At 36.7% G+C, this 16432-nt stretch overlaps 3 protein-coding genes across 7 annotated transcripts in view; 2 read left to right on the top strand and 1 right to left on the bottom strand.

Annotated features, from left to right (window-relative positions):
* The first annotated feature begins 3030 nt into the window (after nucleotides 1-3030).
* On the top strand, nucleotides 3031-9054 carry LOC107861208. Its single transcript, XM_016706570.2, has 6 exons — nucleotides 3031-5764; nucleotides 5888-7008; nucleotides 7092-7196; nucleotides 7890-7991; nucleotides 8166-8273; nucleotides 8920-9054. The coding sequence occupies exons 2-5, from the start codon at nucleotides 6712-6714 to the stop codon at nucleotides 8229-8231; spliced, it is 570 nt and encodes a 189-aa protein (XP_016562056.1). The 5' UTR covers nucleotides 3031-5764; nucleotides 5888-6711; the 3' UTR covers nucleotides 8232-8273; nucleotides 8920-9054.
* LOC107858155 (protein trichome birefringence-like 4) lies at nucleotides 8447-11000 on the top strand. The gene is given in 3 exon segments (XM_016702866.2): nucleotides 8447-8452; nucleotides 8708-9700; nucleotides 9703-11000. Coding segments are annotated over 3 exon segments (1323 nt in total). The 3' UTR covers nucleotides 10027-11000.
* An 88-nt stretch (nucleotides 11001-11088) lies between these two features.
* The window catches only part of LOC107859345 (cleavage and polyadenylation specificity factor subunit 3-I), an 18960-nt gene continuing 13616 nt past the window's right edge, over nucleotides 11089-16432 (bottom strand). For 4 of the 5 annotated variants that reach the window (XM_047406915.1, XM_016704322.2, XM_047406916.1 and 1 more), the window contains 3 exons: nucleotides 15924-15969; nucleotides 15686-15835; nucleotides 11089-12885 (listed from right to left, as the gene is read on the bottom strand). In XM_047406915.1, the coding sequence (XP_047262871.1) occupies nucleotides 11245-12885; nucleotides 15686-15835; nucleotides 15924-15969 (1837 nt within the window). In that variant the 3' untranslated portion in view covers nucleotides 11089-11244. Of the gene's footprint in view, nucleotides 12886-14088; nucleotides 15562-15685; nucleotides 15836-15923; nucleotides 15970-16432 lie in introns of those variants that run through there. The other variant, XM_047406918.1, reaches the window with a different exon arrangement.

Below are 16432 nucleotides of genomic sequence, written 5' to 3'. Positions count from 1 at the left end.
CATTCAAACTGTTAAATTATGGAAAAAAATATGAATACTTATCCTGGATCGTAACCAACATATATATCATTAATTATGTAGGTTTATATACTATTGAGTTTCAGAAAAGAGGACTGCCTCATGCACATATATTTCTCTTCCTATATCCCACGTTAAAAAGTCCCTCCATAGAGCATATCGACACAATTATAATAGCTGAAATACCTGATATGGAAGTTGATCCAGATGGTTATAATGTTTTCAGCAACTACATGATGCACAGACCTTGTGGAGACCTCAATCCCCAATGCCCATGTATGAAGCAAGGAAAGTACAGCAAGTATTTTTCGAAGAAGTTCAATATTTAAACAAGTTTTGATGCAGATGGATTTCCCATTTATAGGAGAAGGAACATAGGTATCAAGTCAAGAAAAATAATATCCTGTTAGACAACAGATTCGTTGTCCCTTACAATAGGAATTTGATTATCAAATTTGATGCACACATAAATATAGAGCTATGCAATTACTCACGGTTGGTGAAGTATCTATTTAAATATGTCAATAAGGGATCTGATAGAGCAACTGCCACTATAGAATGTACTGATACTGCTGAAGCACATGATGATATCAAAAGACATCTAGATTGAAAATACATATCAGCTACAGAATCTTGCTGGAGGATCTTCAAATTTGACATACATCATAGAGAGCCAGTAGTTGAGCGTTTGCCATTCCATTTAGATGGAGAAAACACCATACTATTTGAAGAGGAAGAACGACCTGAAAACATACTAAGCAGACTTGATGCAGTAAAAACAAAATTCATAGAATGGTTCATGGCGAACAAAAAACATGATGATGTGCGAGAACTGGCGTATTCAAAATTTCCTACGCTTTGGGTCTGGGATGCAAATGAGAAAAATGGACTAGAAGAAAAAGGGGCAAGGCAGTTGGTAAAATTTACTTTGCACATCCTGTGCAAGTGGAGAACGGTTTTACATGAGAATGCTACTTAACTTTGTCAAAGGAAGCACTTCCTTTGAAAGCATAAGAACGATAAATGGAGTATCATACAAAACTTATAAGGAGGCATGCTACGCATTAGGGTTATTGGAGGATGACCAAGAGTGGAATGACTGCTTGGCTGAAGCTGCATGTTGGGCATCAGGAAATGAACTTAGAAATCTATTTGTGATGATTCTAATTCACTGTCAAGTGTCTGATTCAGCCAAACTATGGAGGACCAACTATGAAATTTTATCAAAAGATATAACGTCATTACAGCGAAATAGATTTCAAGTGAAAGATTTACAGCTAACTCAAAAACAACTCGAAGCATATACATTATTTGAGATTGAAACCATACTTGTAAAGATGGGAAAAAGTTTGAAAGATATAGATGAAATGCCACTTCCAGATTCTGCTTTGCTGAGTGATAGGAGAAACCGTCTAATTAATGAGGAACTAGAATATAACAAAGAAGATTTAAAGAAAATGCATGATAAATCGTTTGCACTATTAAATGATTACCAAAAGTTAGCGTATGAAGCAATAATGGCATCAGTTTCCAATGAAGAAGGCCATTTATTTTTTATAACTGGACATGGGGGTACTGGAAAGATATTTCTATGGAATACAATAATTTTCAAGCTGAGATCACAATCAAAAATAGTTCTCCCAGCTGCTACTTCCGGAATAGAAGCTTTGTTACTACCAAATGGTAGGACAGCTCATTCATGATTTCATATTCCTTTGGACATAAGTGCGGAATCAACTTGTGAAATCAAACAAGAAAGTCAGTTAGCTGAACTACTGCTAATCTTTGATCATCTGGGATGAAGCGCCAATGGCAAATAAATTTTGTTTTGAAGCCTTAGGCAGGACCTGAGAGATATCCTTCGAGTGAAATATGAAAACAATTCTGACAAATCATTTAGAGGTCTTACAATAGTATTTGGTGGTGATTTTCGTCAAATACTACCAGTAATTCTGAAGGGAACACGAGCTGATATTGTAGATGCTTCGCTAAACTCCTCATACTTGTGGCCATTTTTAACCGTGTATGAGTTGAAGCAAAATATGTGATTTTGTAGTGGCAGAGTAACTGACCGTGAAGTTGCTGAAATTACCACTTTCGACAAATGGTTGTTACAAATTGGAGAAGGATCTTTTTATGACGATGTCAACAATGAGCTCATTAAATTGCCTCCTGATATATGCATCACATCATCCAACGATCCAATCGACTCAATCGTCGAGGCAGTTTACCCATCGCTCTTGCAGAATTACAATGACCCAACTTATTTGAAAGAAAGAGCAATACAAACGCCCAAAAATAAAATGGTGCAGGAGTTGAATGATATAATTATGAAAATGATACCAGGTGAAGGAAAAACATATTTTAACTCAGACTGTGTGTAAAGCAAGTGTAAACACTAATGATGAAGATCTGTTGTACCCACAAAATTCGTAAACAGCCTAAGATTTCCCGACATCCCTAATCATGACATACACTTAAAAGTAGGCATTCCAGTTATGCTTCTCAAAAATCTAAACCAAAGTGAAGGCCTTTGCAACAGAACAAAATTGATTGTTACACATCTTGGTAATTGGTCCGCTAGCGTAAAACATCGGCTCAAGAGTAACAATACCAAAAATTATTATGTCGCCTAACGATTCTAAGTGGCCATTCAAGTTGAAGAGACAACAATTGCCTTTAGCACCATGTTTCGCCATGACAATTAATAAAAGTCAAGGACAGTCTCTTAACCATGTTGGATTCTATCTTCCAAAACAAGTATTCACCCATGGCCAATTATATGTAGCGGTATCTCGAGTAATAACAAGACGAGGATTAACTATACTAAATATTGACGACGATATGAAAGACCCTGCATTCATTAAAAATATTGTTTCCAGGGAAGTATTCCAAAATATATCCCCACAAGTTAAAACAAGCACAAGGTATTTCTTCCTTCCTCTCCCTAATATTATTTTATCATACAAATCATTAATTTATTACACTCATCTACCATTGGCTCTGTTTTAGAATAAGTAGGTATACAATTGACGAATGATGGTGTAGATAAAGTAACAGAAGCTCAGCGAAATGATATACAACCAAAGGAGTTTGAGATAAGCACCAATTTACACTATTTCATTTTCACTTATATTCTGCTTATTATAAATGTTTCTCTCTTTCAACACAACTTTGCGTAGAGTTGGTTCTCGAATTATTTAGTTCTACTTTTAATTTTTTTTGTATTTCTTTGGCTCCATCAAGATTAGTGGACATTCGAGATCAGCTCTGTAGGATGGATCGAAAGTTGCAAGTGACTAAAGATACTCTTTTTCGCTGTTCAATTTGGTTGTGGAATGTTGAACGCTAGATTATTTTTACAATCTGTTATTGTCAGTTTCTCGAAGCTGAGAATATCATGGTCTACCGTTTTTTGAATGGTTTATATATCTGCAATAATTGTATCCTTCTGGTAACAATTCTGAAAATCTTTGTACATCCATGTTACATTGTGTTAAACTGGTTGTCGTGGATAAAGTTGTCGTGGTTGTGTGAAGTGAAGTTAGCCATGTGGAAGCCTCATTATTTGCCGATTAGTCAGACTATTGTAAGTGTTTGGTTATTGTTTTCAGTACCAAAGCTCCTCGGTTAAAGTTTTTGGGTTTAATTGTATTAAACTGGTTGGATGTCAAAGGTATGTTTGATATCCCTTTAGTGCTATAACATATCTGGTTCTGAAGAAGATCATCTATACTTACTTGGGCAGTTATTTCTCTACGAGTTCTTACATTCTATTACTCAATGTATAAACCAGACACAAGAGGCCGATGAAACTACCACATTTAAAGACCTCAAACTGAACTTTGTCTTTCAATTGCATCGATCTTGGAATAAAGAGCTTATAAGGTGATAAAACATTTGTCCAGTTCTTTTTATTGGTGTCTTTATATTCATAGAATGATCGAATTTATTCTCGCGGTTCACATACAAATTGATATACATTGTCAGTTTCTGGACGCTGAGAATATCATGGACTACAGTTTTGTGATTAGTCTACATATCTGCAATTATTGCATCCTTCTGGTAACAATTCTGGAAATCTTTGTACATCCATGTTGCATTGCGTTAAACTGGTTGTCGTGGATAAAGTTGTCGTGCTTGTGTGAGGTGAAGTTAGGCATGTGGAAGCCTCATTGTTTGCCGATTAGCCGACTATTGTAAATGTTTGGTTATTGTTTTCAGTACCGAAGCTCCTTGGTTACAAAATTTTTTGGTGTACATTGTGTTAAACTGGTTGGATGTCAAAGGTATGTTTGAAATCCCTTTAGTGCTATAACCTATCTGGTTCCGAAGTATATCATGTATAGTTCCTTCTACAGTTACTTCTCTAGGAGTTCTTACATTCTCGTATTCAATATATAAACCAGACACACGTGTGGAAGCATCATTGTTTGCCAATTAGCCGATTATTGTAAGTGTTTGCTTATTGTTTTCAGTACCGAAGCTCCTCGGTTACAAAGTTTTGTGGTGTGCATTGTGCTAAACTGGTTGGATGTCAAAGAAGAGGCGGACCCACATGTATCGGTGGGGTGCACGTGCAGTGTGCACCCGTTAACGTCAAAAAAAATTGTGTGTATATATATGTATATACCTTGAGAAATTGAAATATAAATAATAGTGCACCCGATGAACTCCACTTCACCATTGACCTACCATAACTGATTGTTATTAATTTTTAAAAGTAAACTTCATATTATGAGAAATATCTTAGAACTCATATCCATTCTATGTAATTATTTTTGCATTATTGTTCATGTCTTTGACGACCAATTGAATATGATAATATCCTTAATCGGCCATGAAAGTTTTTCTAACGTCTTAAGATAATATTGGTGCACCACAATATTATCAAAAGCAATAAGCGTAAAAAAGCTTCAAGATCTATTATGTTTAAGCACAAAGTACAAATAACGTGTGAGATTTAATAAAAAAAGGCATAAAAGGAGAAAAAAATATAAATATATGTCTAGTCCAAGACTAATAATATAAGTATGAATGACAAATATATGAATAAAAAAATTAATTTTTTTTGTAAAGTGAAATATCAATTGTTTAGCATTCGTCTCTTCAAAAAGCCTCATTGACAAGGAAAAGTATGTATTAGAAATTAGAACCGAAGCTGTACATTAAACAAGGCGAGCACTCAACACATTTTGAGTCTTGCTTCGAAGCTTATGCGCGCCTTTGACAATGCTGGTGCACCCACAAACTTTAAATCTTGGGTTCGCCTCTGTGTCAAAGGGATGCTTAAAATCCCTTTAGTGCTATAACATATCTGGTTCCGAAGTATATCATGTATAGTTCCTTAGCTTGGGCAGTTATTTCACTAGGAGTTTTTACGTTCTCTTATTCAATGTATAAAACAGACATAAGAGGTACCATATCCATGTTAATCCTTCTCGACATGGGTATGTCTACAATATAGGGAGACCATGTAACAAAGACGAATCTAGACCTTGAACTCAGAAAATCCTTTGCATCCTCTATATTTTGTTTGAGAAATTATGGTTTCTGGGTTCTCTATTTATGCAGCCTTATGCAGGAGCCTTTTTACTCTGTCCCCCTTGTATGGATAATTCAACAAGATACTCTAGCAAATCGCCTTCCTTTCTATGAAAGCATGAGCTGGGAACATCTTATTTCTCATTGGAGAGATGCTTTTCGTAGGGCTAATTTTATTGTATTTCTGGATTACATCTTGCCGGTATGCACAACATTCTTCTCTATTTTTCGTTCTGAATTCCTTGCTTTTAGAATTATTAGTGTTTTATTTCAAGTGCTCATCAAGCTTTTCATGTACTCAACCATCACATTACTCCTGTTGTAGATGTTATATAGTGGGCTCGACACTGGAAACTATAGTAGGAGACAAGGAAAACATATGGTTTTGGCAAAGATGATCTCTTCGTTCTGGTTTTGGACAGGTAGAATTCTCGAACGCTGTATTAGTGATGTAGATAGTTCTTAAACTATGATATGAAGGGTGATGTTAACGGTATTATACTGATGGCTGACATTGTCCTCTACTTCTCCCCCCCAATATGAACAAGAATTTCCGCCCATTCTAATACGAGCTATGTCATTTGGAATACCTATTGTTGCACCAGACTTACCTGTCATTAGGAAATATGTAAGTCGATCAAGTGTTGGCAACTTTTTAAAGCTGAAAAGTAGAATACTTTGCCTCTTATTTTGTCTTCTCCTGAAGAACTCTGTATTCAGATAGTTCATGAAGTACAAGGAATCATCTTCTCTCAACACAACACAACACAATTCAAATGAATTGGTGAAAGATTTCTCACAACTTATATCTAATGGGAAATTCACGAGATTTTCTCACACTATTGCATCTTCTGGGAGGCTGCTTTCCAAAAACATGTTTGCTATGGAATGCACTACAGGGTATGCAAAGCTGCTGGAGAATTTCATAACTTTCCCATCTGATGTCATACTTCCAGGAAACACCTCTCAGCTTAAGCAGGGCTCGTGGGAGTGGGGTTATTTCCAAAAGGATGTAGAGGATAGTAAGGGCATAGAAGATCTTCAGAAGAATCTATTTAATAGAAGCATCCCAAGAAACTATAGTCCGTGATAGATTTTGTATATAGATGTGCACTGATTTTCATTAGAGCTGGAGACGTCAAAGGAGAAATGCATAACAACCATTTCTTTGGTACCTTTATAATTGCGGCAAACAATTTGTTGCATCATCCTTTCATGTTCCTAACCAAGAACCCAACACGATCATCAAAATCAAATGCCAAGAAGATAAATGATAGGGATGGTTTTGGATGTGTACTGAAACTTAAATTTGGATCAATGGAATGTTCTATTAAGATTTATGAATGGTCTGGAACAAGTTGGGAAACTTATGTTGCACATAATGTTCAAGTTCAGTTTTACATGGTGAGCCCTTACGTTTGGAAAACCATGTCAACCGACCAGAAGGTACTCTTAAGTGCTCCAGAATTGACTTGTCGTAGGAATGGCTTCATCACTTGGATTAATATTTCTAATTTCAATTCCTCCAGGGTGTCTATTATACATCATTCGAGGTTCCAGATGTTTATGGAGTATTCCAGTTTAAGGTTGAGTACGATAAATTAGGAGTCACAAGCTTGAGCCTTGCAAAACAGGTGCGTTCCTTTGAAATATATAGGTACCCTTTCTTATGGAGGCATCAATAACTTTAAAATATGTAAGTTACCACACTGCAAGCTGGTTGTTTGCTTGAAGAAATAGGCAGTCGTTGTTTTCATGTTTTGTAGCGAAGAGTTGATATACATGCTGTATCACTCACATTCTGGACACAAGTTAAAATAGGACACTTATTATGTGACAGAATTACTAAGGTGCTCTGATAACTACAAAGCGATAGGGATTGAATAGTTGAAGTAACAACCTTGGAACCAGACGCAAGAGGCCAATGAAACTACCACATTTAAAGACCTCAAAATGAACTGTCTTTCAATTGCGTCAATCTTAGAATAAAGAGCTTATAAGGTGATAAAACCTTTGTCCAGTTCTTTTTATTGGTGTCTTTATATTCATAGAATTATATATATATATATATATATATATATATTTTATTGTATAAAAATAAATATGTTAATTATTACTCCTCCATTTATTTTCATTCTTTATTGTTAACACTTAAATGTATCAAAAAGTAACAATATATGCCATAAATGAATCTGCAGTTTCCGAAATATTTAGGAGTTATATGGTATATTTTGTTTCTACAAGAGTGTCACATGAACTGTGTTGAAGGTAAAGATTGAAAAATTAGAGTTTTATTATTTGTGGAACTGACTTTTGTTTTTTTGTAGGCTATTTACAATAGAGAGACTGATAGGAGTCGTGGATTCGGGTTTGTGACGATGATCACTGTCGAAGAAGCTGAGAAAGTTGTAGTGTTGTACAACCGTTATGTGAGTCATATTTGTCCTTTTTGTTTGATGGAACAATGATGAGATTATTCGATTGCTATTATTTGATTGAGATGTAATTTAATTTATTGAAAATAGATAATGAACAGCTATGTTGAATCTGTGGGCTTTGTTGTTCGATCCGTTCTATTACTAGCTGCCTTCTCTTGTTATTAGGTTGTTATTTCCGTACTGCTATTACTTCCTTTATTGGGACTGCTTTGGACTGTCTACTTGAGCTGAGGGTCTGTCCGAAACAACCTCTCTACATCCGAGCTAGAAGAGGTAAGGTCTGCGTACACTCTTCCCTCCACATATTACACTTTATGGGACTACACCGGGATGTTGTTGTTAGTGACTTAAGTGTTGTTGCTGAAAATAAGAACCCTCTCCCTATTTTGTCTGACAAGTAGTGCTTCTAAGAATCTTTGAAGGTTAATTTTGCATTTATAAATTCAATGGCGGTTCAAGAGTCCCTTTGATGCTAAATTGTTTTGATTCTCTAATATCATGTATAATGTGAGTAAATGCTTTTTAGTTTCTTAAATGTACCAAAATTTTCTGAGCAATACCCATGAAGGCAAACATGACTTCGTAAATATTCCATTGATAAAAATGAAATAAATGGCACTAATTGAGCGTTCAAGCTCGTATTTGATGAGGATGTGAAAGTCAAGTAGCATATTCCCAATTTTATCAACTTGCAAGTGCCACTTCAGCTTCAGGAGCTCAGTGTTCTTCCTCCAAAAGTGAGGAAGATCCTATTCGTAAAGCTTTGGAATGATTTCACTCTCTTCTTCTTCACTCTCACCCTCCTCATCTTCGTCATTTTCTTCTCCACCTCCAACACCTCTCTCTCTGTCGTCACTACTAAGATTCTTGCTTCTCGTCTTCATTCCGACTCATTTTCTTCTTTCAATCATTCTCACAGAACTAGCAGTACGGTTTTAGCACCCATAAACTTCCCAAGAAAATCTTGGATTTATGCTGCTATTGAAGAGGACACTTCTTCGTCTTGTGATATTTTTGATGGTGAATGGATAGAGGACAATGATCTTCAACCGCTTTATAAATTGGGTTCTTGTCCATTTGTTGATAATGCTTTCAACTGTTTCAAGAATGGACGTCATGATACAGATTATCTCATGCTTAGATGGAAGCCACATGGTCGTGACATCCCAAGGTTTGATGGATTGAAAATGCTGAAGATACTAAGGGGGAAAAGACTGGTTTTTGTGGGAGATTCATTGAACAACCACATGTGGGAATCTCTGGTTTGTGCCTTGAGAAACTCACTCAATGACAAGAACAAAGTGAACGAAGTTTCTGGACTCCGTGAGTTTGCAAGTCAAGGATTTTATCCCTTCAAATTTAAGGATTTCAAATGCTCAATTGACTTCATAAAATCTCCATTCTTAGTTCAAGAATGGAAGTTCTCGGATAAAGCTGGAGCACGCCGTGAAACTCTACGGCTGGATACAATCCATGGCTCTCTTACTAAATACCATGATGCTGACATTATCATCTTCAACACTGGTCATCGATGGACTCACCAGAAAACTCACAAACTGAATAAATACTTTCAAGAAGGGAATCATGTGTACGACAAATTGGAAGTGGCAGATGCATATACCAAGGCATTGAAGACATGGGCACATTGTGTTGATACTACTATCAACAGCAGCAGAACTAGGGTGTTTTTTAGGGGATACGCTCAGCTTCTCATTTCAAAGGTGGTCAATGGAACAAAGGAGGAAACTGTGATGGAGAGACAAAACCAAACGAGGCTCAATTGGGTACAGATTCATGGATGATGAGAGTTCTTGAATCAGTAATATCAGAAATGAAAGCACCAGTTATTTATCTCAACATTACGAAGATGACAGACTATAGAAAAGAAGGGCACCCTTCAATATTCAGAGAAGCAAAATCAAAGAGGAAGCCTGGGATGTTCCAAGACTGCAGCCATTGGTGCCTCCCTGGTGTACCAGATTTTTGGAATCAGCTACTTTATGCAACTTTGCTTGAATCACAATAAAAGCTTTCCCATCCCAAATAAGACATCACTCTCTCTGGCCTTTCCCTGAGGTCTTGTAATGTGTAACTATGATCAAATGCACATTTGAAAAAAAAAAAAAAAAAGAATCTTGCACAATTACTTATCCAAAAATTTCTTTAAAAAGTCGGAAAAGATATTTGCCTACACATTTGAGCATAATGTGTTCTAATTCCAAAATTGTTTCAAAGTTTGTGATATGGTTGAGATTAAAGAGTTTTAGAAGGAGTATTGTGAGCTCATCGTCTTCATACTAGAGATACTATTGAAGTGCTGATAACGATGCTAACAAGGGAAGTTTGTAATGCCTCTTTAAGGTTTCCTGGACAAACAATGGTTGCAAATTGAAAATGGGACAATTTTATTGACGGTCACTATATATGTCTTTTTTATTTTTATTATTTTTCTATATTCTACTTATATATTACTTACTACATAGAAGCATGAAGTGTTAAGACGACCACAACATAAATAAATCTAAACAGAATATAAAATTGATTGAAGAAAATAATTAAATTTTTATCACCACGCGAAGCGCGACCAATTTTCCTACTTTTAGTAGTAAGAGCTTAGCAGAAATTGCTAAACATGGAGACATACGTTGATGAGTTCATGAATTTGACCTCTAGTTTTGAGAACATTATATTTGTAACAGCTAGTAAAAGTAATCGAGGTGTGTTGCAAGCTGACTTGTATGCCACTTGTACATACAAAAAAGACAGCCTGATCCACTAACGCTCCCGATATGGTCCAAAAAAAATCGAACCACAAGGATTTATGGTAAGGCTGCGTACGAGTCGCCCCGATCACTTCACAGGTTTATGGTAAAGCATGCCACTTGTACATACAAAAAAGGCAGCCTACTCCAGCTCCCGATATGCGCAAGGTCCGAAAAAAATCGAACCACAAGGATTTATGGTAAGGCTGCATACGAGTGGTCAGGCTGCATACGAGTCGCCCCGATCACTTCACAGGTTTATGGTAAAGCTGCGTACGAGTCGCCCCTACCAAAATTACCCAAATGCAAACACCAACATCCAGAAGTTGAAGCAGAAGAATTTTCAGATCAAACAAATGAGAGAAGGATAGAATTACTGAAGGGACTTGAGGGTTTAGAATACATTTTTCTTCCTGTCTATGAAGCTGAAAATAAACTACAATATACTTCTTACATAAACTCTCAAACAAAAAGACAGCAGGCTAAGATGGAGAAAGCGGTATTGGCTTCACAGCACTTCTAATTCGCCGGTATGCAGTCCTAACTCTCTCCTTGAGACTTTCATTTTCACATTCAACGTCACCAGTTAGTTTGTCCAGATGAGCCACATTCCCATCAACATTGATTACCAGCTTACCATCATCCCCATATTTCACGTCACCAAACAGAGAAAGCAGGAGTGCATGGACTATTTTCTCAGCTTTCTTTGCATCTTCCTGCTCGTTAATGGAAGTTTCCGACTCAAGTAATACTCTAGGCATCTCCCTGCTGGCATTCAGAACCAATGCCATGACAGAGTCAGATACCATGTCACTAATTGGATCCGCTGTCCAATGAACAGAGAGATGATTCTCAGATTCCTGTTTCACCGTCACTCGCTCATGCACCCGCAAAGTTGGTACACCAGATTCCTCATCTGTTGATGACTCTACACTTTCATAGATCTGCTTAAGCCTGTGTTGTATAACAGCAAAAGCACCTGAATATGGGATAGTTATTCTCTGTGTGATATTTGCAGTGGATAGCTGAGAAAAGACATGGAGATCATCAGGTGCCATGATCTGGTAAGTGAAACCTTTCTTCACAAGTAAACCACTGACAATTTCTCCCACTTCAGGAGTCTTTTCAGCCAGCTTTCCAATAGTTTTCGCCATTTTCTCAGAGTTGAAGTGCATTTCAACTGACTGGCAGTTCTTGGGAGTGATTATTTTGGTATTCCCATCAGCAAAGAGAGAGGTAAGTTTCGCCTTGAGCCTTCCCATCTCATTAGCCTCTCCGTGGACTAGAATTATATTGGGAGGCATAAGTTCTTTCAAGAAAGTACTTGTCTGAGCATAATCTGCATGAGCTGAGAATGAAATATAATGAACCTGCATATTAAGTGGAGCGGACAAGCCATTTGTGAGGGTGACTTCCTTCGGTTCATTGATGATAGTCTTTGCCAAGGTCCCTTCCACTACATACCCAGGTATAACGCAGGCATTTTTCTTGTCAGAGCACCATTTATCGAACAATTGCCTTGACAAACCACTTTGAAGACTACCTGGACTTGCCATCACCACACATGGCTTGTTGTCTATAAAGTCTTCAATACTGTTCAGGGAAGATATATGTTTGAAATTAAAGGGATTTGAGCTGGCAAACTGATTACGGATCCTTTCATTCATGGAATTGATGTAAGTCTGATAGACAGCCATGCACTTTCTTGCAAGTGGAGAAGCATAATATATGGGGAAGTTAGATAGTTCAGGATGGTTAGACCAATATTCGTCCAGGATAAGGAGAAGTTCCTGTGCACGTCCCAAGGCGAAAGCAGGAATCAACACCCGACCCCCTTGCATCACTGTTGAATGTATGACATCAGTGAAAAGCTTCTCTCTTATCTGACGTGGCATATGGAGTTGAACACCATAAGTTGATTCTATAATGCAGATATCTGGAGAAAATTGTGGGATCTCAGCCGCACGGAGATGCCTATCTTCTTCACGGGAATAGTCTCCTGTATAGAGAACTCGAACGCCAGCAATGTCAACCATAAACATGGCAGCACCAAGGACATGGCCTGCAGTATAACACCAAAAGCGAATACCATTTACTTCCAGAGTCTGATGGAAGTCAATAACCTACAAAACAAGTTTTCACTTGTCATAATAAGCCTAACGAAATATGTAGTCTGATCCAAAAAAGATTGGTGGGGAAAATTCCAGAATACAAGTGGTATTCAAAAAAGTGAACCTACACCAAACATGGTTCCCCACAAAATAAAATTGCAAAAATATAAAACAAATAAAACTGGCTAACCAAAACTCAAAACATGTAACACACTGAATGACGAACATCAGGGAGAAAGCATTTTGGTGCAATACCCTACAAATGGTTTCTTTCTACTTCTTTTTTAATTGGGCTAAGGAAGAGGTTATTCCATTTCCAGGAGTAGTTTTTTTTTTGTGCCTCCCAAACCCCTAGTGTAATGCTTACGAAGAAACAGAATCTAATCTACTCACTGGCGATAACTTGATGTATCCACCTTAAAAAAATGTATTTCAAAATTACAAATGGTGTTCGTTACTTTTTAGCAGCCCAAGAGCAACAGCATTTAGTGGGTCGTGGCATTGGTACATTGGCAATAAACAGAAAGGTAAGGTCTGCTATTTTCCTCGTTCTGTAATCTTGTTAGAGGAATCTTTTCCACAGTAACTTCACTTCTACCTCAATATCTGAAAATCAACTTTGATTATTACTAAAAAACAAAAGGAGGCAAAATGCAGAAGATATTGTCATTCCACAGGGTCATTGATGGAGGACAGACACAACGTTACCATGAAATTTTGAAAGAGACTAATGACTTAGTAGTTTCTGTAATAAGGCCTAATGAGTAAGGAGTTATACTAGACCAGTTCAATAAATAGCTGCATGGTTTATGACAGAAACGCCCTTTTTTAGTTTTTCCTTTTATAGAACAACTAAGAAGGTCATTGTAATTACATTAACATACACAGGACCTAAGCCAACGGGGCACGCTTCAAAACTCAGTGGGTAACGGGCCCGCCACTCTACTCTTCTCTACTTAAACTACCAGGCTTTTGTCTGCGGTAATGTTCGAACCCATGATGTGCGCCTAACTCATTTATGGCTATGGCAATACTCTTTACCACTAGACCAAAGGCTTGGGGGGCACCTAAGCCAATAGTTCGAATAAGTTCAACAACGAACTGGTCAATTACATCTCCAAAACATTGAAAAAGGTACAAATTCTTTCTTTCTTGAGGATGGAAAAGAAGACTTTTATTTAGCAAGATTCAAGGTTAACGATGCAGTTGAATCACCATGTATACGCTCTGACAATCATCCACGTATTTCTCCAAGGTTGTAGATGTCCAATGAGACATGAAAGAATAAGATTGCAGATGCCCAACTTGTTTTCTAGAAAGAATGTTAGTGTTTCTCATATCCAGAAGATTAATTTTATTCATTTCAAAGCACCCAGAAGATGCAGCAAATAAATACAAAAGTCTAAGCTTCCTTTAGCTAACTGAAAAGCATGGCCAACCACAATCGCTTCTCTAAAGATCATTTAATTGTAAGTTACATCCAACACTCATTCAGGACAAGTAAAGTAAACAAAGAACAACCAAAACTGTCCAATAGTCAATAGAATAAAATTTTCTGCAGCACAACCTCTTATAGTTCAAAGAGATCAAACAATACAATCAATCCAACTATCCAGGTGAAGAAGTAACATATTGAGTTGCTTTCATTTTTCAGATTGTAGGCGGTAGGCCAAGGAAACTCTTTTTAGAGTTTCTGCACCCACCACACCACCAAATTTACTATTACCCCACCATCCCTTCTCTCAATTACCCCATATCCTCCAGGCCACCACAATCTAATAATTAGCACACTGATTTCTTACCGGGAAAAAAGAAATACTTGAGTAAATTAAATTTTTTGGTTTCAATTTAGACAGAGAGCCCGTTTGGTTTAGCCAATTTTAAGTAGCTTTAGCACCAAAGTGTTGAAGCTGAAATTACGAATAAGCAGTTATGTCATGCATGTTTGGATAGAAGTGCTGGAGCTGAAAATACGCAGATGGTGTGTTTGGTAAAGAAATGTTGATAAGCACCTCTTCTGTTAAAATGACCCAAATGCCCTTAATATTGTTAACACTAAAAAAGAGCTTAACCTAAATGAAATAAAGTACATAAAGAAATGTGATAATTACTGAGATATTAGTTTATTAAATAGTCATACTGAAAACATAATTGAATCATGAATGCTGATATTCTTAATCTAGTGAATCAATCAAGTTATCTAATCACAATTGCCTTGCCAACAGCTCACTGCCTGTCATATCACTAGTACAACAATGCTACAATTTACTACCAAAATAGAAAATCTAACAATATGGTAATCCACTCATAGGCCATAAATTCCACAGCATTTACTATCATATATCATATTATCAGACCAAGCAACCTCCACAATTCCTTATTACAAATTCTTTTGTTGCGGACAGCCATATCTAATGTGCAAACATGAGGGAATCTGCAAATATTATGAAAAATAACCAGAACACCACATCTTTCCCATATTCTATATCCCTCCAAACTTTAATTTGGCAAAATAAACACATAAGCAATTACACCTTATTCACCATTTTTGCAAAGGGAAAAAATCTCTTAACAGAAGAAGGGATTTTCTTCCAAAAAGCTTGTAAAGAGAAGGCTAGAAAACTACAAATCCACAGTATTATTATAATTATACTAGACAGAAGAACTTCCAAGAGGTCTAATGGAGTGAAATTATTTTGTTCAACGTAAAACCTGTTTTCAAACCAAAACCTATTATACTCTGAATGACTAATCAGTAATCATACAACTGCTTAGATCAAGCATGGGATGTTGAAAACTGTTGAAAACAAACCTCAATTTTGTTCATGGAGTTACTAATGTCATTTTCATCAAACAACATATCATCAACCGAGACTTTGCTCACTTTGACATAATCTGACAAAATCAACTTGTATATGGCCTTTGTGGCATGTGTCATGAAAACACGCCCTTTAAACGTAGTCTGAAAACAAAAAAAAAAAAAGCCAAAATGAATCAGCAAGGAGGTACTAAATGTCCAGAATAAGAAGACCATGAACCCCTGAATAAACCTTTTCGAGGAAATAAGGAAGGGATGCAGCATGATCCAAGTGAAAACTGCAAAGCATTAGAGCAAGTTAAAGTGAGCAGCAAAGTAAGATAAACAGGAACAGAAACCAATAGAATAAGTATAAAAAGAAACAACCAATGAAATGATCAATAGTTATTACACATGATAAGGGACTAGATGGCATTGCAGAGACAACTAGCAGTTGTACAAGTTGCTCAAAATCAGAATCACATAAAATAGATAATGAGCTGAAATCCACTCCTCTCACTCAACCACTCCTAGTCCTCCCACTGCTCCAAACAATAAAAATAAATGCTGGAAGAAAAAATAATCATATCCAGCAACCGCTGAAATAGTCAAAACTATGGAATACTGTTAATCTTGTCATTAGGTGAAACTGTTGTAAGCGCACAGACCCAGAATTCAGTGAAAATGGAGTACTTGATACCGGTCAAGCAAAAATAATATGAATGGCGAGCCGGTACTATATTTATAGATTGGAAAGAAGGG

Source organism: Capsicum annuum, chromosome 2 (genome assembly GCF_002878395.1).
Source record: "Capsicum annuum cultivar UCD-10X-F1 chromosome 2, UCD10Xv1.1, whole genome shotgun sequence".
NCBI lineage: Eukaryota > Viridiplantae > Streptophyta > Magnoliopsida > Solanales > Solanaceae > Capsicum > Capsicum annuum.
This window is presented reverse-complemented; position numbering and strand designations above follow the sequence as displayed.